General features: G+C 50.8%; 7 protein-coding genes across 7 annotated transcripts; 4 read left to right on the forward strand and 3 right to left on the reverse strand.

Annotated features, from left to right (window-relative positions):
* Positions 1-310: 310 nt before the first annotated feature.
* Positions 311-5730, reverse strand: N7458_000099 (uncharacterized protein; the record flags this gene model as incomplete). The annotated part of the gene is made up of 19 exons (XM_056903493.1): positions 311-968; positions 1025-1414; positions 1465-1592; positions 1649-1783; positions 1840-2269; positions 2324-2904; positions 2956-3103; positions 3171-3225; positions 3293-3602; positions 3747-3757; positions 4077-4105; positions 4163-4257; positions 4328-4507; positions 4565-4604; positions 4654-4765; positions 4821-4980; positions 5034-5047; positions 5115-5179; positions 5240-5730. 19 exons carry the CDS (start codon positions 5728-5730, stop codon positions 311-313), a joined length of 4032 nt encoding a protein of 1343 aa, XP_056771260.1.
* Positions 5731-6142: 412 nt separating this feature from the next.
* On the forward strand, positions 6143-7290 carry N7458_000100 (phytanoyl-CoA dioxygenase family protein; the record flags this gene model as incomplete). Its single annotated transcript, XM_056903494.1, has 3 exons — positions 6143-6351; positions 6409-6624; positions 6684-7290. 3 exons carry the CDS (start codon positions 6143-6145, stop codon positions 7288-7290), a joined length of 1032 nt encoding a protein of 343 aa, XP_056771261.1.
* Positions 7291-9038: 1748 nt separating this feature from the next.
* On the forward strand, positions 9039-10245 carry N7458_000101 (uncharacterized protein; the record flags this gene model as incomplete). Its single annotated transcript, XM_056903495.1, has 3 exons — positions 9039-9134; positions 9194-9780; positions 9846-10245. 3 exons carry the CDS (start codon positions 9039-9041, stop codon positions 10243-10245), a joined length of 1083 nt encoding a protein of 360 aa, XP_056771262.1.
* Positions 10246-10800: 555 nt separating this feature from the next.
* Positions 10801-12618, reverse strand: N7458_000102 (uncharacterized protein; the record flags this gene model as incomplete). Its single annotated transcript, XM_056903496.1, has 1 exon — positions 10801-12618. One exon carries the CDS (start codon positions 12616-12618, stop codon positions 10801-10803), a length of 1818 nt encoding a protein of 605 aa, XP_056771263.1.
* A 599-nt stretch (positions 12619-13217) lies between these two features.
* N7458_000103 (Y-family DNA polymerase) lies at positions 13218-15143 on the reverse strand (the record flags this gene model as incomplete). Its single annotated transcript, XM_056903497.1, has 2 exons — positions 13218-14948; positions 15009-15143. The coding sequence occupies 2 exons, from the start codon at positions 15141-15143 to the stop codon at positions 13218-13220; spliced, it is 1866 nt and encodes a 621-aa protein (XP_056771264.1).
* A 175-nt stretch (positions 15144-15318) lies between these two features.
* Positions 15319-17695, forward strand: N7458_000104 (DNA damage response protein RcaA; the record flags this gene model as incomplete). The annotated part of the gene is made up of 5 exons (XM_056903498.1): positions 15319-15355; positions 15424-15486; positions 15552-15631; positions 15685-15833; positions 15889-17695. The coding sequence occupies 5 exons, from the start codon at positions 15319-15321 to the stop codon at positions 17693-17695; spliced, it is 2136 nt and encodes a 711-aa protein (XP_056771265.1).
* Positions 17696-18075: 380 nt separating this feature from the next.
* N7458_000105 (uncharacterized protein) lies at positions 18076-20641 on the forward strand (the record flags this gene model as incomplete). Its single annotated transcript, XM_056903499.1, has 3 exons — positions 18076-18399; positions 18453-18668; positions 18737-20641. The coding sequence occupies 3 exons, from the start codon at positions 18076-18078 to the stop codon at positions 20639-20641; spliced, it is 2445 nt and encodes an 814-aa protein (XP_056771266.1).
* Between the last annotated feature and the right edge of the window lie 168 nt (positions 20642-20809).

Raw genomic sequence — 20809 nt, forward strand, 5'->3', positions numbered from 1 at the left:
GAAATGGACGGCGATAGTGGGTGGATCTCCCCGTTCAGGCCGAGTTGTCAAAAAAAGTCAAAAAGTGCAAAAGTTCAACAAGTCGAACAGTCAAAGTTGGGGCAAATTCGCATTCCCCGTGGGGGTGGATCGCCCACATGCCGAGATCAAATTGGAAGTTGCTGATTGGCGCTTCGGTCGGCAGTTCTCGTTAGTTCGGTCCGTTGTTTGCTAAGAAACCTCATGAGCTGTGAATATACGGGGTAATGCCAGAAGACGTGTGCTTATGGTACAAGGTCTGTTTAATTCAACGTCTAATATCGTAGTATCATCATCGTAGATTCCCCAAATCCTCAATCAGAGAACACAAGTTTTGAATCATCGGTGGAAGCATATCATCCGGCAAGGGAAGCGGACAATTGCCTTCAAACACCTGCCGCGCTACAGCCATTACCGCACGAGGCTTGCTTAATTCACAGAAAACCTTGTTGGCATTCCCTTCATTGCCACCGCGGGACTGAACCATCATCAATCCGGGTCGCCCGACGCCGTGACCCAAAAAGGCCTTGGTCACTTGGTCCTCGGGGCCATCCAGGGGAACTTGCGGAGTGGGATCGGCTTCGCTCATGGGGGTGGCTACCTCGTGTCGCTTGGTCTCGCCACATTGGAGTAACCCGTATACCCACAGAACCAGTGTCGCATGGTAGATAGCCAAGGACTCAAACCCGCGGAACTCATATGCGACCACTTTCCGGGCCGCGCGAAGCACTTGGCCGGCGTGCCAGATGGCGGACCGCGCTTCTTTGGTGCGGCTCCAGTCTCGGAGACCAGGGTAGGCGCGACGAGCGTCTAGCTCGCCCATCTTTCCGACGAACCGCTGGATGGCGTCGATGTCAATGTGGAGGTACATCATCACGAACTCGTTCATTAATGTTGTGACAGGCGGGGCGCTTGGGGAGTCTTCCTGCACGGCCCGGAGGGTTGTATATCTAAGAAATGGATCAGATGGCTCATTCAGTATAACTGATCAATTTCAAACACTTACAGGTCTTCTTGTCGACTTTGCAACCACAACCGAGTAGTCGCACGTGGTCCAGATCGGGAGTTCTGGGACAGAAGCATCTGCTGGCGGAACTCCCACACTTGCAGAGCAAGACCTTGTAGCAGTGCAGATCTCGCAATTTCCAGGTCAAGGTCCGGAGGTAGTTGACTCATCAATGATGGATCTGAAAGTAGATCACGCAGATTCAACTCAGAGCAGCCAGTCAACCGGTACTTGGCTGTCCAAATATCCCTCCAGGCTCTGGCGGTTGGAGCAAGCCAGAGCTCTCTGGCTGAGGGGAATGGCAGCGTCAACTCCGTGTAGGAGATGATAGCAGGTCGATTCATAGCTGTGGCTACCTCCACGTCATGGCCGAACAAATGATATACAAGTCTACATTGATCAGTACTGCAAGTTAGATAGCAAGAATTCTCATTACATACCTTTTGAGAGATTCTTGTCGTACCCAAGCATGCCATGCTCGTCGTAATGATTCATCATCATTGCCAAATGTATATGGAGTGATGACCGTGTACGTTGACCTGTCAAAAGCCGCACCACGACGCACTGCCTGGTATACATGATAAGCATCAAACAGTCACATCCAGCTAGAGTCGTGCTACTTACCGTGCAGAGTGGCTGCAAATAGCTTTCAGCGATCTGCATTTTCCGGGTATAGCCACAGAAAACTCCAATATCCAGCCATATCATTGAGGCCTGCAAATATTGCAGATCGCGTAGCACACTGTTGTCATCTTCAACCTGTATGCCCAAATTCGTTAACGATGTCCTCAAAATCTTCAACTAGGAGGACGTACTAATTGTGCCAGGCCCACTCTCGTAATTTCTTGCAGAATGATACCAGTCTTATTGATAGAGGGCATTCCACAGCACACACAGCCTGCCGCGACCAACGCTGTAAGTAGCTCAGGGTGCAACTGTTGATAAATTGAGTCGTAAAAGGTGTAGGGGTGAATCCACGCATCTGTCTCGGTTCGCTTCCCAATGCCGATTTTGATGAGCGTGTCAAGATAGTCTGCAGACGGGAATGTTGTGACTGAAAGTCGTGAGCCTCCGGTCCGTAAGACCAACTTTAAGATATCATCTCGTGCTTGATATGAGAGTTTTCCAGGTATTTTTATTGCATCCAACCGGATTTGGTGATCGGATGGGATACTATCACTGTCGCGCAAGGGGATTCGTCTCTCTTCACTAAATGCATGTTGATTTTTCTCTGGGACCCACAGCCTACCCATAGTGTTAGTAACAGACTAGTCAAGAGAATAATTTCCACAGACTCACCATAAAGACCGCCCAAAAGCTGCAGCACGCCGGCTCGCGGACTCTTGGTCATCTGGCGGGGATTGTCGAGGATCCTCGAATTCGGAAACTGCGATCGGAATATCGAGGATCTTGTCGAGATCTGGTATAAAGTCCGTACCAAATATGTCGGTATCCGAAAAAGTAAAATCGGTGTCCTGCATGAAGTCGAACACTCGCGGCTGTTGTGGACCGTGAGCTGCATCATCGGCCTCCAGACCTGGCAACATGACCTGTTCGAAAAATGCAGGAAATCCGTTCAGAGGAGAATACGCCTGCACATTCCTTTGCGGGATGAAGGCTTCTAATGCCATCTCGCCAGGTGGTGCGATATTCGAGTCGTACATCTCATGCGCATTCCCCGAGAATGATTCTGATGGCGGTGGAACACTGAATTCAGACGGTCCCGATTCGGGTGTTGCTGTGAGAGTCGATAGATCCGGCGCTGGGCCTCCGACATGCGGCGAATATGGTGGGAGCGACAGAGGATACGATAGGCGCTCGCTTGATCGACGGGTGCCTTTAGATCTGGGAACACATTGTATCTGTTTCGAATGGCATCGCTACAAGTCTGTTAGTGCGGGGATCCCAGGGCTTCAAGCTGGCTGGCATACTTTGCAGGGTCTTTCGTTGTCACAGCTTAGTTTCGCAGTCGCGCACGCTTCACACGCTTCAATTGCGCGCTCCTTTGTCCGTCGAGTCGAGGTCTTACCTTCCGCCTCATCTTTTTCATGGACGGCCTGGTGTCGCTGCAAGACATCCCTGGTCGTTGTTAGTTGACCGCGACGCAAAGCAGCGCAATACTCAATCGCGCTTGAGATGGACATACCGGCGATTGAAACCACGTTGACAGGTCGGACATTGGTACACACGTTCATTGCGATCTGATCAATCCTGGACTTTCAGCCTTCTAGGAAATTCTCCCACATGGCGATCGGCCTCACTACTCACGTGAATCTAGATGACGCGCCAAATGGTCCGGCCGTTCATACGCCTTGTCGCAGTGCGGACAGCGATGATTCACGACCCTACGCGGGGAACGTCGAGGGTTCTCCGGACTGTCGGGCATGATGGAACCTCGGGGGAAGTGGGGAAGACAAAAGTGGACGAGAGACCGATTTATGTGCGGAGGGCCGAAGGGCGGCGATCGGGAGAGCGTGGGATTTTGCGGGCCACGACTTGCCGATGGCTTGAACTGGCCAAAGTGATTTGCAGAGCTAAAATCCTTGACAACCAACGGCCTCGGCCATTCAGCGTCTCGCTATTTGGCAGACTTTAGAATGAGGCGTCGGCAAATTTGGGGAATGTGGGTCAACCTGCTTTTTCTCCAGTCTTGACTCTTGCGGGGTGCTGTCTAGACAACTAGAACTGGGCTACTGGACCTTTCGCGTCTACCATCGCTTACAGTCGCTGAATCTACAGTGCCGGTGTTTAGCCGCGGGTAGAGTTATTAAGAATTCGCGAAATCATCATTTTTATTGGATATTCCATCGGATCAAGGTCCAAAAACTGTAGCAACAACACGATATAGCTAAAACAGTATACTTCCACTACTAGGTCATAATTGGCCCTTGAATCTCATGGTTGAGCCATTTCATGATACATACACATTGAACCTATATAACCAATATAGAATCTTGAAATCTTACTAGCTCGTTGCTACCAGTTCTTCGCTATGCTCAAGCCGACACCGGGATCTGATCGTTACTCCAAGCCTTTGCCCCGCGATACATACAATTGAACTTCATGAACTCGTCGGGTCTCCTGCAACAGTATCATTAATCAGGCGTCTATTCCTTCGGTAGAATCCAACTGTCTTACAAAGTGACCGTCTTCTTTGCAGCCGCTGGCTTGGCCGCCTCCCTGCTGTATGCCTGGATCAGGCTGACGCGAGAATAACGAGCCTGGAATATATTCTACAATTCCAGTGTTTAGCGATATTTTTCCAGAGCCCTGGCAATACAAGTACAAGAACAATTAACTCACTTCCAAAATCTCCGACAATGTCTCTGCTGAGGGCGGCTCGTTGACACCTTCGAAGAAGGCTCCCAAGGCCTCCGCATCTTCAATTGCTTGACTAGCACCCTGGCCCTGTGTAGGGAGCATGGCATGTGCAGCATCTCCAATGAGAATGACTCGGCCACGATGCCAAGTCTTTAGGGGATCCTAGGATTTGGTCAGTAAAAGGCTTCTTTGGTTCTCTGAGCAGAATGAAATACTTACCAAATCACGCAATTGCCATAGTCCGAGATCCACAGAGTGTCTGCTAGCTATTAGCGACTTATCTAATAATTGAAAGAAGAGTCTCGTACTTAAAGATACTTGTGACCCAGGGAGGGAACTCCGAAAAGGTCTGCAGCATCTTGCCTAGGTCTCCTTCGGAAACCCAGGACTGCTTTGCGCCAGGGTCCTCGTTCATTTGCTCTGCAAGACACTGATTAACGGTGAAACCTATACGATGATGGCAATCCTCACTTACCGTCGGGCACCAATGCAGTAATACCGTACACCTCACCTTGCCTGCCAGGCCCCATAACTAGTCGACAGTTATGGGCAACCATCATCGAGGTGAAAGGCTCACGAGGATTGATCTTGGAGCAGAACTCTAGCTCTTCCTTTTCCAGGGTCTCAGAGGGAATCTAAACAATGTTAGTCGATTCAAACTATCAAACTATGGGTGCTTTGAACGTACCATCAGGCGATAGGCTGAGAATTATGCGGTCAACAGAAGACTCTTTTTTTCATATCAAAATTAGATGAGTTAAGTACTCACCAGAATGCCCCGTGGGTAATGGAGAAGGCTCTTCTTGCAAAACGTGCTTGCGGATCACGCTGTGACTATATCGCAGTGATCAGCATCTGAATTCTGAAGCAAGGTATTGTATCTTCCAGACTTACATTCCATCAGCGGCAACAATCAAATCTGCCGTAATGACCTCCCCTCCATCAAGGGTGACTGTGCCATCCAGGGGACTGCAGTCAACTACCCTTGAGGCGACTCGGACTGTCACCGGCTCGCCTGCACGGTCGGGAGAGACTGCCGCCCCCTTGAACTGATCATGAAGATCTCTTCTGTGAAAACACAACCGGTCTGCACCAAATTCCGTCTTAGTGGTTAGAGGCACGGTGTTGGCGAGAATTCCGTCGGTGTTATAGACACGGAACCCTTCATCGACAATTTCTCTAGCCGCCGCCAGTCCCTTCTTTAGTCCCCAAGTAGACTCGACAATCCTGGATGCATTCGGTTGCAGTGAAATCAAAGCACCAATTTCCTTATTGAGTCTGGACTGCTCAAGGACCGTGATCTGTCTGTTTGGTCCACGAAGAGCGATCGCTGCAGTAAATCCAGCGATCCCGCCTCCCACGATGACAATGCGAAACGGCGGCATGTTGATTTCATCCAACTTTCTTTCTTTTCTTTCTCAAAGCCAGTCGAACCCTTCCTATTGACGCTATCTCCGCCTTTTGAGAAGCACAGACTTCTCCAAAAGCCCCGATGGTCGCTCGTCCACTTCCTCCGATGTTGGTGCTGCCCCCACCTCCACTTCCCCCACTTTCCGAGGACTGGGGCCAGTACATCCTCAACGAAGCCCAGCGGCCAATGAACATAATCATGACTGGTCTTATGATGCGTTGCTCAGAAATGAATGTGGGCATTCTTCTTGGAGCTTGCCTAACTTGTTTTCATCCGAGAGAACCGCGACGCCTATTATAAACGTCCGGAGAAGTCGCCGTGCTACAGGATCATAGTCAACAAGCAATTTACACAAGGATATACCTCTCATGATCTTTGAATCAAAAATGTCGGCTACTACAACCGTCACCAAGACCGTTCAGGCCAACCCCAACTTGCACGGCTTTGGCCGCATGCGCCTGGATGGTACCGACAAGCAGTTTGGTGATTTCCGTGATGAGTTAGCCCGCAACGGCTTCGCGGTCGTCAAGGGCGCTATTCCTCGCGAGAAGGCTCTGAAGTATGCTGATGAGATGTACACCTGGCTAGAGAACTTGTAAGTCGAAATCTTAAAAAGTCTTCCTGGCCGAACCAAACATTGACTCCCTATCAGCAAGCTTGGATTCAACCGCAATGACCTTTCCACCGTCCACAAGGACAACCTGCCCGTGATCAACGAGAAGGGCATGTGCCTGCACTATGGTCTCCCCCACGAAAACTTTGTCTGGGGCGTTCGGAGCGAGCCCGGTGTTGTTGGTGCCTTTGAGAAGATCTATGATGACGAGGATCTGATCGTCTCCTTCGACGCTATCAACTTCCAGTTCCCCAAGTACGTCAATCTATCAAGTCACAACGTAAGAACTCATACTAATTCAGAAACCCAACCAGCCGCACCGATATTGCTCCCAACAAGCCCTGGCCTCATCAAGACCAGAACCCCGAGAAGCACGGCTTCCGCTGCATGCAAGGCCTTGTGAACCTTCTCCCCAACGGCCCGGAGGACGGCGGCCTCATCGTCTGTAAGGGCGGACACCTCGTTTCCGAAGAATTCCACCGCGACATGGCCGATGAAGAGCGCATTCCCGCCTGGACGCCTGAGTGGTACGGCTTTACCGACCGGGGCATGAAGTGGCTCGAGGACCGCGGTTGCAAGTGGGAGAAGGTCTGCGCCGAGCCTGGCGATCTACTGCTCTGGGACTCGCGTACTCCCCACTACAACCTCAGCCCGAAGAACAACCAGCCCCGCTTCGCCATCTACACTTGCTACATGCCTGTCGCCAATGCCACGCAAGATGATCTGATCCGGAAGAAGGATGCTTTCGATCGCCGTGTTGGTACTACTCACTGGCCTAACGCTATGCACACCGGCTCCAATGTTGCCCAGCGGGATGGCAAGGAGGACCCGCATAACCGTGATAAGCCCGTGAATGAGCCAGAGCTTAGCGAGCGGGCTTTCAAGTTGACGGGTATTCCATATATCAAGGCTCAGGCTTAGACCTTCAAGCCGATTGCTGTTTGAATATAAAGTTTGGACAAGAAACTGAGCTTAAATCGAACTGCATGCCACAGAATGTATGAATGAATCATTTGTTTGTTTTTCATATACCATTTAAAATGAAAACAATCAATTACTAGTGAGCCTTCAACAGCCGTAAGAAACATTGATAAAGCTATGCATGCGGCACCGGTGTCATTCATCAATCTTGAAGTTATCGTGAACCCTAAATTATGACGACCAGGGGGTCAGCAGTAGTGATGAATGAATACGTTTATTCTCGAGACGAGATTCAAAGAGGCTTCAGATTTAATCGAAATGATGAAATACGAACAATAGACTGGATAGACAACTGTAATATTGATAAGCTGGAATAACGACGTTGAGGGTTCCGAGGGATATATATCGAACAAGTTTCACTGCGCCCAGCCCGGTAGACTGTGTAGAAGTAAGTCAATATACCGAATCCTTCACTTCTCTCTGAGCTCGAGAACTGCAGCGTGTGTCAAATACGTGGCAACTACCTATTAAAAACAAATACTGTGGTTCCCGGAGCACTAGGTGGGTGGGTGGTGAATTGGCTTCCTAGGGCTGACATATCTCCCAGGCACGGCTTCAGCAGATTGTGTAGAGCATGGTCAGTACACCCCAACGCCATCTTCTTACACATCTTTCCAATCCAACAGGTCGGCTTGCAATGGAATTTCTACCTTTCCCTTTCTCGAGTCACAAACATGTTGAAGTTCCCAATAGAATGTCTCATGACCACATCAATGGTTGCTAACATGTGAAGCGGGTCCCGTATATCGCAACTGACCAACCACCATCCTTGTAAATCTTCCCATCGACAGCGACGATCCCCGGCTTCGTTGTGATCCGAAACCCATGTCGATCACCCCGCCTGCTGAAGTTCTTATTCCCGAGCTTCGAACTCTCAAGTAAGTCATACGACATCGGTGGGTGAGACTCCGACCGAAATGCCGAGTATGTAAGTCTTATGCGATACTTTATACCGGCCAATATCTGGGGTAAGCCTATCGTCATTCGCGCATAATTAGACTCTTGAAGAACTATGCCTCTACTTGATAAGGCGAAACCTCGGCTGTGATCTACTTGGGTGTTCACGCCACTAGTTCAGGACAGCGTGGTCCCGCCGTATACATGGATGTTGCTTAAAATGCACCTGAATTTCTTATTCAACGGGCCCTATGGGCGAATCACTTACCCTGGGATTGTCATAATTGATGGTATGCAGGGTATTAGTAGGGCTGCCCCGCGCCCGGTCCCTGATATTCCTCGGTCCGCTGTGCCGTTATAGATGGGCGTCTATCCGGATCGCAGACAGTCATCATCGCCCATTTGCTCGGATGGCTTCAGAAGAAGATCGTTTCAACCGTAGAACAGATGTCATGTATATAAGTCTTCCAGGCACCTGCACAAAGGAAATTCGTACTAAGCAGGGCCACACACCCAAACTTCTTCTCGCTGGGTTGCAAATTATCTTCACTCTCTATCTAAGTTAATCCAGCATATTCAACTATATCATGGCCTGGCCTGCCATGACAGCCATCCTGGGTGATGGTAGCTCTATTGCCAACGCGGCATCGCACGTCTCAATGGAACAGTGTATTCTGTATTCCCTGCTTGGACTAGGCGGCTATCTAGCCCTGGCATCAACCCTGAGATTCCAAAGATGTCAAAGTCTTCACCGAAAATATCCGTATAAAACACGCGAATCGATGGGGAAAATGACCGACAAGGATGCGTTCACAATTCAGAAAACAATCCTGCAGATGGAGTTCCCGTTCATCGTTCTCAAGTCACTCCAGTTTGCTCTCTTCCGTGTATGTACCAGGTCAAATCCCCAATATCCACACATCCTAACATTCTATTCTCAAATTAGACATACGGTATCCCAACCATATCAACCCTCCTTCTAAAAACATCTCAATTCTCCGACCCCGCAACATCATTCAAACGATACGCAGACACCGGCGCATTGATAGGCGAATTCATGGCCTTCGATCCAAACTCCGAACGCGCCCAAACAGCCATCGCCCGCACCAAATTCCTCCACAAAGGCTACCGAGCCAGCGGCAAAATCCTCGAAGACGACATGCTCTACACGCTCAGTCTGTTTGCGCTCGAACCAATCCGATTCGTCAAAATGTACGAATGGCGCGAGATGACAGAAATGGAGCGCTGCGCTGTGGGCACATACTGGAAGAGTCTTGGCGATGCACTGGGTATCAGTTACGAGACACTACCATCTGGTACGACTGGATTCCGGGATGGAATTCATTGGTTGGAGGAGGTTAGAGAGTGGAGTTTGGGATATGAAGTGAAGCATATGAAGCCTCATCCTCGTAACAAGGAAATTGCGGATCGGACAATTGATGTGCTGGTTTATAATTTGCCACGGTTCATCAAGCCGTTGGGTCTTTACTTTGTGTCTTTCCTGATGGATGAAAGGCTTCGAAGTGCCATGATGTATGCGATATCCGATCCGATCCATCTGACTCAGAGGTATATACTAACCACATATGTCATATCAGGATCGATCCCCCTCCCACATTGTTCAGCATCATTTTCTCTGCGGCCTTCCAACTCCGCAAGTTCTGTTTGCGCTACCTGGCTCTTCCTCGCCCAAACTTCATGCGATTAGACGTCTTCACGGAAAATCCCAACAAGTACGGCCGCAACTATGTTCTATTTTACGAAGGTGCGCCTTTTTATGTCCAGCCCACCATTTGGAATCGATGGGGACCGGTGGCTTGGTTCAAATGGGCACTTGGCCAACCACTGCCCGGTGACGATGGAGACAAGTACTACCCCCAGGGATACTACACGCCTGATCTGGGACCGAAATATTTTGAGGGCAAGGGCCGGAAAGAGCTTGAAGTTATCAGGGAAAGCATCAAACAACAGCGGATGGGCCAGTGCCCATTTCCATGACGGATTGGTTATGCTCACAGGATGGTGACGATGGTCATGAGCTGCTAGTATGATCCATATGACTCAATGATATTTTGAATGTTTCTAGGCCTATTTCATTTAAATTGTATTGGTACAGCAACACAAGAATACTTGAAGGATAGTTCATCAACGATCATGAACGAATCAGGTGTCGCATAGATTCAAAGTGATAGCATCCAAAGGTGTGTAGAAGAACTTCATAAGTTTGACACGGGCACATGAACAGGTGGAGATGGCAGATCTGGGGTATATATCAAAGATTGTGAAAGAGCAGTGTGATGGGACGTATCCAAATTGTTCAGCGAAAACAGAGATCTATCACACCGCTTCTGAGATGGATAGGCGTGAGCGCTCGAAGAAAAGGAAAGGCGCGAGAAGAGGAGATATCTGATACAGATAGATAATTGACAAAATCGAGTACAAATGCACGGGTAAAGGTTGGTGTATCAGGCTGAAAAAACCAGGTCAGAAGAAAAAGAGAGATAGCAAGGGGTATTTTGCAAAAGATACAAGTGAATGAAACATATTAGAACACTAGTCAGTCCCACCTGGGGACGAGGGTAAAGGAAATGCCGCTGGATCGAAATATGAGTCGTCAAATTTTGAGGTATCATGGTGGAAAATGGAAGCATAATCAGTTGAAGGACTGAGTAAGCCTCGACCGCTCTCACCGACCTCGCCCACCTCCTCGGGAGACAGAACTCGCCCACCCAGCTCGACATCCTGGACGCGGACATTATACTCAAGAGCTTTCCGCCCTTCTTTGATGAGTTCTTCGGTCCACTCGAGACAGCGCTTGAGGCTCTGATTCAGCTTCTGGCTATCAATCAGAAGCTCTTGGTGCCGGGCGAGATCGAGCATGAATTTCTTCTCATCGTGTGCACGGTGCTTCGCATCGTGTTCTGCAAGTGAATCCGGACTCAGAACACCTTCATCCACGACCGAGTCTTCATCGCTGGATTCAGATAATTCATCCCGGGATAGAGATGATGAAAGCTCGCTGTTCACTTCATCCAATTCACTCGTCGTAGACAACGCAGCACCAGAGAAGGAACGCGTAGAGGGTGCCATAGAGAGCCGTCCAGAGCGGCTGAGTCGTCGATATCTTCGCAACTCTGCGTTTTGTTTCCGCATCTCTCGTTCAAGCGTCCTGTTGATGGCCAAAAGAGAAGAATTACTGATTTCCAAATCCATAATCTTACGCTCCGTCCGCGCATTCAATGCCATATCACTCGGTCCATCAGACTTTCCCGGGCTTAGAGGCATGGATATATGGGGCCCCGTCGACACAGAAGAGCCATTGCTGAAGACTCGGGGGCGTAATGTCGGGATTTGATCGGACATGACAGGCGTTGTTCCGTCCGCACCCAGAGTATTAGAAATGACCACAGGACTCGCTTGAAGGCATTCAAGAGAAGGAGCGACTTGACCGCTCGAGCCCACACTCGAAGATTTTCTGTGCTGTCGGAGTGAAAGTGGCTGCGGTATTTCAGGAGCGACGCTCGGAGAAGAGCCGTAACGCTGGATAATGCTCTCTACTAGTGCTATATCAGGATTTCCATTGTGTTGAGAGATTGTATCATCGGAAGAGGGGGAGGTGGCATCGGAAATTCGCGGGGATTTGAGACGAGGAGACGGTGAGGCAGCTGGTCTGGATGAAGGAGCAGGGCGAGGGAGACCTCCAGAACGACGCTTGGCACTGGAGACAGTCGAGTGAAAGTCTTCTACCGAAGACTGTCGTTCCTGGTCACCGTTGGCATAGACGAAGCTCGAGGCAGGGGACATCTTGCCCTGCTTTTGGCGGGCCGGCCCTTCTACCTCGGAAGAGGTTGTTGATCGAGCATCGGAGGCGTGGAAGAACATTGGGGCATTGGACGCGAGATCAGTAAACGAGTTCGGACGTGAAGCTTGCTGACCTTCTGCCGTCAATGTCTTTGCCCTCAAACTTCTCGACTGCTCGGGCTTCACCCCGCGAGCTGGGCTCCGCTCTGTTCGTCGCACGCCATTGACACCGAGGCCGACCGTCGCGTGAGAGTAGGGGGCCGGTGGAGAATTGGTAGACGGGGTATTCGTGGGCGAGGGGAAAGCAGCATCGCGGCGGGTGGTGCGTGAACCCGATCGAGGAGTGACGTTTGCGCTCAGGAAAGACGGAGGGACGGAGGCGACATCGTCCTTGGTGGGGGTGGAATAGGGGTGGTCGGGATGTGCAAGGCGACGAGCCACTGGATATCCAGGGCTTGGACTGGCCAGTTTCGGCGTCAGAGGAGCCTTGCTGGTGCGGTGGAAGGCCGCCGAGAGGGTGGGCGTGAACGGTTTGGCGAGATGGCCATTGTTTTGTTTATCGGAGGTCATAGTTGCGGAGCGGGACTCGAAGCTGGCATCGCGATACACCGCAGGCTGCAGGGCATGGTGGCACTGGCCACACTCAACAGCTGATTCTCAATCTATGCAGACAGAGAAGGAAACCTGCGTTGCCTGACGGTGGAAAGAAGAGTGGAAGGTGGGAGGATGGCGAGGGGACTCGAAAACATTCAGGCTCGATTAGGTTTAGGGCGATGTTCACCGCAACGCAGAGGCATTCCCGGGCTTATGTTTTTGCGGGCGAAGTATATTATTGTTCCAAGGGTGACTAGAGCTAATGAAGAGATGCAGCTGGATTATTTGTATTGACTATTGGTCATGTGTTTATAATATTATTCAGTGATCTGATCGTTCTATGAGAAGATGACGCGAGGTTGATGCAGGACCCTGGCATGGGCGTAGGCAATAGCATGGGAGAAGGGGGGATGCTCCACTCGATAACAACCCAATTGGCCCGTCGATCACGCACGGGACGTGCAGGAGGGTCAAGATCGTACAAATGGGAATATCCAGGGCTCCGTAGTGCCAATTTTGATAGCGTCGTAGACGGGTGATCGGTGTTGATGAACCATCGAGGAAGAAGTCGAGGTTCAACTAAAGAAAAGCCGTTTCTGACGTGGATCAAAGTCCGCAGACGACTGTTGAGCGGGTGTTTTGCGCTTCTTGGTGGACGGAATCGAAGGGACGTCTTGAAAAGTATCTTGGGCGATTTCGCGGATGGTTTGCTTGGAAAGACAGAAATCCACATGATCGTTGAAGACTCGATCATCTGCAACTTGTGGTCGACCACATATAGGACACTCCCAATGCTCAGGTTGGGGGTCAACTAGATCTTTGGCAGTGCTCCCAGTAGACTCGGTACTTTCAGTACCCAGCGGATCGCAAGGCACAGAAAGCCCAACTGCTTCTTGACTGAGTTGCTCCAGGTCGTTCATCTCATCTTGCTTTTCTTGACGAGCAGCATTCTCAAATGCCTCTTCAGCTCCAATGTCGTGCTCGGAATTGGGGTCGACTTCCAAGGCACTTTGTTCTGGAGTATCGCCAGGTGTGGGCTTTGGCTGGACTGTCACCCCGAAGAAGTTAATGCCGACTTTCTTGGTGCTGATCAAGTTCGAGACTCGTAATCCCAGAAGTCGCAGCTTCATTTCCGGGATTTCCTTCTCCAGCTTGACCAGCATGGGCAGGGCGAACGCATAAAGGTCGTTGGCGCGGTAGACGGCCCGCGGGGGCGCCGTCTGGCGCGTGAGAACTTCAAACGTATGAAGTTTCACTTTCAGGCAAAGTGTACGACCCTTGAACTGCGTTCGTTCTAAATCTTGCGCCAGCTCGTCGGCCGCCCACCGTAGCTTCTTTCGAATCTCCTCCTTGTTGTCGATCGCATGGAAGGTAGTCTCCGTGCTTACGCTCTTTCGTTCGTGGGTCTCAACGGGCTCAATCTTCGTCCGTCCCAGGCCGAGATAGCATTGCGCCAGAAACTGGAACGCTTTCTCGCCAAATAATTTGGTCAGTAAGGCACGTTGCGGGTAGATGTCTCCACAAGTCTTGATGCCAATCGAGTCGAGCTCTCGCTCAAACACTCGACCGACTCCATTGACCTTTCGAACTGGTAGGTCCCGCATGAATTCCATGATAGCAACCCGATTGTTGGGCACTCGGAACTGTCCGTTGGGCTTGTTTTTATTCGAGCAAATTTTTGCGACCTTGGCGTTAGCAGCAATCCCTGCAGAGACTGAAACTTTCGTATTCTCCACGATCTCCGCGCGCATACGTTCCACCGCTTCCTCCGGGTCGACCTCGTTTTCAGAACAGAATGCGGTGATATTTAGATAAGCCTCATCAATGCTCGCACTCTCAAATAGAGGGTCATACTGCGCCATAATCTCGCGAATCTCCTTCGCTTTAGCCGTGTATTTCTCATAGTTTTGTGGCAGGAGAACCAGCTCCGGACAAAGCTTTTTAGCAACGAAGGAGGCCATACCACTGCGCACTCCAAATTTCCTTGCCTCGTAGTTGCAAGTGGTGAGCACGCCTTTTCCAACAGCCATGGGAACTGTCTTGAGCTCTGGATGATCAAGTTCCTCGACCGCTGCGAAGAATGCATCGCAATCCACATGAATGATGTATTGAGACAGATCACGACTCAATTCAAGCTCGGCGAGATACTCATCTGCGCGGCGGAGGTCATGACTTTGGTCTAGCGTTTCCAGCCGAGCCTTTTCTTTGAGAATACGCTGAATCTTGACTGTAAGATTGCGGTCGCGTTCTTGTTCATGATCAAAGAATTTTGAGCCCTTTGAGGCGTTGTAGATGATTTCTGATACCTAACCCCAACATCAGCTTCGTCATCAATCACTTCCAGTCCTCAGTCTCGTAGATCGCACCTTTTGCTGATCAACTGCGTCCTGGCCCGCCTTGGTTAAAGAGGGTCCTAGCAACTGATACTTTAACGTTTCAAAGTCCTCTTCGCCTTTTGGCGAGTCCGGTTTCTCATCTGCTGCCTCATCTGCAGACACCATTATCCCAGGCGTGCCATCGATCAGTATTGAGAGTGAATCGAACTAATCGAGTCAACCGAGCGAAGCAGAGAGCCAGGCAGCACCCGCCAAAGAGAGAGTGACGCAAGTCACGTGCCCACGCGTTACCGCTTCACGTGTGCAGGAGCTTCCGCTGGTCTTTCAGCAACGATTCTCCATGTGGATCTTGGACTCAGCTGGGGATTTTCTGAACGGTGAGCTATCGTAGGACTGACAGGGATGGAGGCTGAGAGGTGCAAACATTGCTGACTTGGACTCGCAGGGAAGCGGTTATGGCTGCGTCCCGGGAAGCAGTATCTCTTCGGGCGCATCCTGTTGGATGACGGTATGTGAACACTATCCAGAAAACTGGAGGGAGTTGATCATCAACTGACCACGGGATCATTTTAGTACGCCATGCCATTCCGAACAAATCGATTTCCCGGAAGCACATGCTTATCGAAGTGTCCAACGTTGAGCCCCGCGATGGAGTATGTCCGCTAGACTGGTAATAACCAGACGAGATGCTGATAGAGAGCTACAGACTCGGACACATGCGAGGACGAAGCTATCCATAACGGATCTTGATTCCAGTCGAGGTACCATGGTAAATGGCGAGAGGATTCAAGGCAAGCATGCACTCAAAGGAGATGAGCATAGCATCATGCTCGGGCATTATCCACATGCCTTACGGTTCGTAACTCCGACTCGACTATCTCGTACTGGTCGCTGACGAATTGTCGTGTAGAATCAAATGGCAACCAGTGGTCCTCAGCTTCTCATTTTCTTCCAAGGAAATGCGGGTAAAAGATCCTTTGGCCAAGGTCCGCGCTCGTCTCGAGAACCTTGACATCAAAACCATCATTCCCTACCTAGTCGACCAAACCACCCACGTCGTACAGAGCAAGCGTAATACAGCCAAGGGGCTTCAGGCCTTGATCAACGGCAAATACATTGTTCAAAACTCCTACATCGACGCACTCGTCTATGCAACTACTCCCACTGACCTCGAGAACGATGCATCCGCGTCTCCGCTGGAACTCGACTTCGACTCAGCCTGGCCAGACCCAACAGAGCACCTCCCACCTGCCGCTAACGAGCCAATCAGCCGTCCTGCTGCAGCCTTTGCTCCTAACCCGTCGCGCGTGAATGTCTTCGAGGGATACACATTTGTCTTCGGTGACCCCTCTCAATTCGAGAACTTACAAGCGGCGATCAACAATGGGCAAGGCAAGGCTCTTCTCTACCAAGTCAAAGATGGCGAAACTACAGCGGAAGAAATTGTACAGTACATGAGGTCAGCTGCTGGTCAAAAAGGCGTCGGTGCCGAGAGAGATGAACCAGGCGGCGTTGTACTTGTCCGATTTCGTTCCAAGGGCCAATTTGAGCCCTGGTCTATCGACTTGGGCAATGAAGTTGCTTTAATGACGGACCAGAGAGTGATAGAGCAACGGGAGTTCTTGGATGCCATTTTGGGTAATGACGCCTCCCCGCTGTGTCGCCCACTTCCCCGCGAGGAAGGAGAAAGTCAGGCTCCTACTCCGGCACCGCCAGAGAGGCCTCCAAGAAATACCGTTTCTCATGCTTCTCTCTCAATTTCACCACCTTCTGAAGAAATACCCTCTGCCGCAACCCAAAAGCCAGCTCCACGGGCACGGAAGTATGTGAGCAAAATGAAGACTTTCGATGACGGCTTCGATATGGAATCAGTCCCAGTTTATGTGCCTGACGATGCCGCTCAAGATACAACCGCTACTCAAGCCATGGATCTGGAGCCCGCACAGCTCAATGAACCCAGTCAAGCCATGAGCATAGTTGAAGAAGATGAGGAGAATGACGCTGTTGCGGAACTCCTGCCGGGCGCGCGAGCCATGAAGCGCCGCCGTGCAGAAATGAGCGAGGATCGGCAAGGGATCCTTGACACGCGCTTGAAAACGAAAGCTGCTCCAAATCCCAAACGTGCGAAGCTGGATGTGAGAGAGGCTGCACGTAAACATCGCCAAGAGGAAGAAGAAGAGCAACAGCGACAAGCCGAGGAGGATCGCCACCTTTCCCAGGACGTGGACGTTGAAAAGTTGAGAAATCTTGCCATTGTCGAAGAGATGGACATCCCCGTCCGGGAACCCGCTGTACGAGAGGACGAAAGCTCCGATCGTTGGGATGACCGCTGGAATGGCCGCAAAAACTTCAAGCGATTCCGACGAAAGGGAGAGCCACAACATGCTCGCCAGCGCATCCAGAGCGTGATTGTTCCGCTTGAAGAGGTGACTCGGAAGGACTTTGGCATTGGAGAACACTACTGGGTCAGCACCAGCAAGACGCCCGGGGTGAGCCAGAGTACCAATCGGGAGGATCGGCAGCTCAGACAGGCCTCAATCCATGAAGACACAGCGATATCTCAAGCTGAAGTTTCCATCCAGCCTTCAGCAACTCCAGACCCGACCCCTGAATCACAATCGGCGCCATCTCGCAGTCGCAGTCAGAAGCGGCCACGCGAGACTCGGGATTCAGACAATGACGATGAGCCTCGCTTCAGATTCCGACGGAAACGCTAGCATATGGGATACAATCTTTCTTCTCTTCATTCTGCATAACACCCACGCGTGGGCTCTGTATTCAGTCACATCGATACCCTCATCAATATTACTATCAATCATATTGACCCTTGCTTTTACCGATTAATTTGATACACGGTATTAACGTCAAGGTGATGTAACGGGCTCTCAATAGGCACTTACAGTGATTTCATTTCTTTGCCTTCCGTCTTGTCCACCTATTTGAGCCCCAGATCAGGTGATTCACAGCTGCAGGTGCGCGGCGTGGGGGCCAACCAGCAACCAGAGACAGCTCACAAACCCCTCCCACAGTTGCAAGTGACAATTCTCAATAGAATCGCGAACTGCTGAACTCTTGATGAACCCACCTGCCGCGCGGAATGGACGAACTTCCGGATTTAGTCAAAGACACAAGACTTCCTACAGACCCATTCCCCAGCGATACTGCTGATCCTGTCGAGACAATCCATAGATTCCGCGAAACTGACAGAAAATCTCGAACTCGCGTTGTGGCTAGAGTAGAGCATTGGCAGCGCCAAGAAAAAGTCGAAGAAGGCGGATACGGGGTTATCTGGTTAGAAACCTGTACCCAGGGCGGCCGAGACGACGTCAAGGTCCGCGTTGTCAAGCAGATCAAATTGCTGGAAGACTTGAGTTATCACGCTGGCGAGTTGGAAGCGCTGGCTAAATTTACGCAGAGGCAGGTCAGAATCACCGGCCACACAGCTCATTTCGGTATGCGCTAAAGCCTTCGCAGTATGTCCATTGCTTCGTCGAGTTATTGGGATGGTTCCTTCGTCCTGGGTATCTTTGCATTGCAATGGAATATCTCGAGATGGGCGATCTAGATGCATATCTGAAAACCAACCCACCGATCCCAGAGGATGAAACGAAAGAAGTAGCCCGTCAAATCCTTGAAGGGTTAGAATTCATGCATGGGAACGGTTTTGCACATCGTGACATGAAGCCCGATGTTGGTTCTCGCGCTTGCTCTTGTATCGAGTCATTCCTATACCAAGTATACTAATGCCCTCGGCACAGAACATCCTAATCAAAACACGCCCTCCAGACGACGAATGGTGGGTAAAGATTGCCGACTTTGGAATCAGCATGCGTTACCAAAAGACAGCCGGTGCCGAGGTGATGGGCACACCGGGGTACATCGCGCCCGAGCTACTAAACCTCTGCGAGAATGGCAGTCTCTTCGCTGCCGATATGTGGGCCTTTGGTGAAACCATATTCCGGATTCTCACGAAAAGAGTGGCATTCAGCGGCGAAACGCTCCCGAGATATGCAAAGGGTGAGATATCATTCCCTGTGGAAAAGCTTCACGCCGTGCAAGTCAGCCAGCCTGGTGTTGACTTCATCGTTTCATTGATGTGTCCACTACCGACGGACCGAGTTTCGGTTTATATGGCTACCAAAAACCCGTGGATAGACCCGACTCCAACGGGGCCTCAAAATTCCAATACCGGATTGGAAACACTGGGAGATGGAGATCCTCCTGTTGAACCCACTGATAAATCAGACCAGCGGACACCAAATGGAAAATATGCGCACCGTGCCTCGGCGGATTTGGATCTTCCTGGGAGCGAATCTCAAGATCTGAACGGTGGAACACCGTCATCAGCATCCGCTCAGCTGAATATCGGAAAGCAGTTGTGCAGAGAGTCGCAGGACATCAAAAACTTTGAGCGTGTGTCGGCTCTCACAGATGTCAGGACGTCAGCTCAGCCGACGGGGGAAACACACTCCTTATATGTATCCGTCAACACGATCTCGTCCTCAGCCTCGCGAGGTTCTTATCCTAGGCTCACCACGGGAGATAAACACAAGCTGTCCACTTCGCCAATGGCACCACTAAGGAGCCCGCCTCTTTCCGCGCCCGGTGATCCGGTTACTGAACCCTTGACGAAGCCCCTCAACGTGGACTTACAAGAACAAAACCCTCTACCGTTCTTTGCCTATGAGCTTCAATCCGTTGCCTTCTCGCCAGATGGGAAGTTCTTAGCATCTGGGTCTGCCGGAGTCGTCAGGATCAGAGATATCTCAACAGGTGCTGAGATTATGTCTCTCACAGGACATAATGGTGATGTTCGTGCTCTTGCATTTTCTCCCGATGGCTCGCGCCTAGCAACCGGGTGTAGCGATGGTACCATCCGACTCTGGCGCACCAGCAAATGGGAATACATCCGCACTCTAAGTGGCCATACCGGCCTAATCAAAACGTTGCTCTTCTCTCCCGAAAATTCTTCAACGCTGGCGTCCGCGTCGGCAGACGGTACAGTGCGGGTGTGGCATCTCTCCAAGATGCAAGCATACATAGTTCGAACCGATACCGCGGAACATGATTACATTGCCCTCTCTTTCACATGTTCTGGCAGTGCGGGATACGGGGACGGCTCTCCTGGCACGTATTTGCTTGCTGCTTGCTGGAGACGAATATACCACGTCACAGTGGACACAGGTTACAGTACCTCTTGGGAAACCCTCGCCGACCGGCTTTCAGGTCTCTGTATTTCCCCAGATCAACAACTCGTGGCAGGAGTCTCCCATGATGATCCCGGTGCGATCTCGATTATGGACATCCGGCCTCGCAATTTCCAGTCTAGAGGCGAAACCTTTTTCACTCTCAAATGCTCTGCCAAGTTATTCCAGTATGAGATGCAATTCTCACCGAATGGTAGACTATTAGTTGCTCGAGCACAAGGACCAGTGACCATAGTGGACGAGTTTCCCCGGCACTGTCTTTTCGTTTGGGATGTTGCTACCGGGCAGGAAGTTCTTCGGAGGGAGTTCTTTGCGTTTTCGGTGCCTATTTTCGCTTTTTCGCCGGATGGGTCGTTGATTGCTGCTCCTGCTCTGAGTAGAGGGGAGTTTTCGGCATTTCCTGCTTCGAATGTTGTGAGGATCTGGAAGGTTGCGCAAGTAGATGCTTCTGAGTGAAGCTTTGAGATACAGTGATGTGGAATAGTCACATTATGAATCCGTGTCTATAACAATGGCTCCGCATTTGGCGCTAGTATCGATTCCTTCAGCGGCAAGGACTTGGGAAGAAACATGTTAGTGGTTGTTTGTACCGTCTTCTGGTATGGGTTTGGACCAAGACGGGAT

This window comes from Penicillium daleae, assembly GCF_028827525.1.
Source record: "Penicillium daleae strain IBT 16125 chromosome Unknown utg000001l_segment0_segment0, whole genome shotgun sequence".
Lineage (NCBI taxonomy): Eukaryota > Fungi > Ascomycota > Eurotiomycetes > Eurotiales > Aspergillaceae > Penicillium > Penicillium daleae.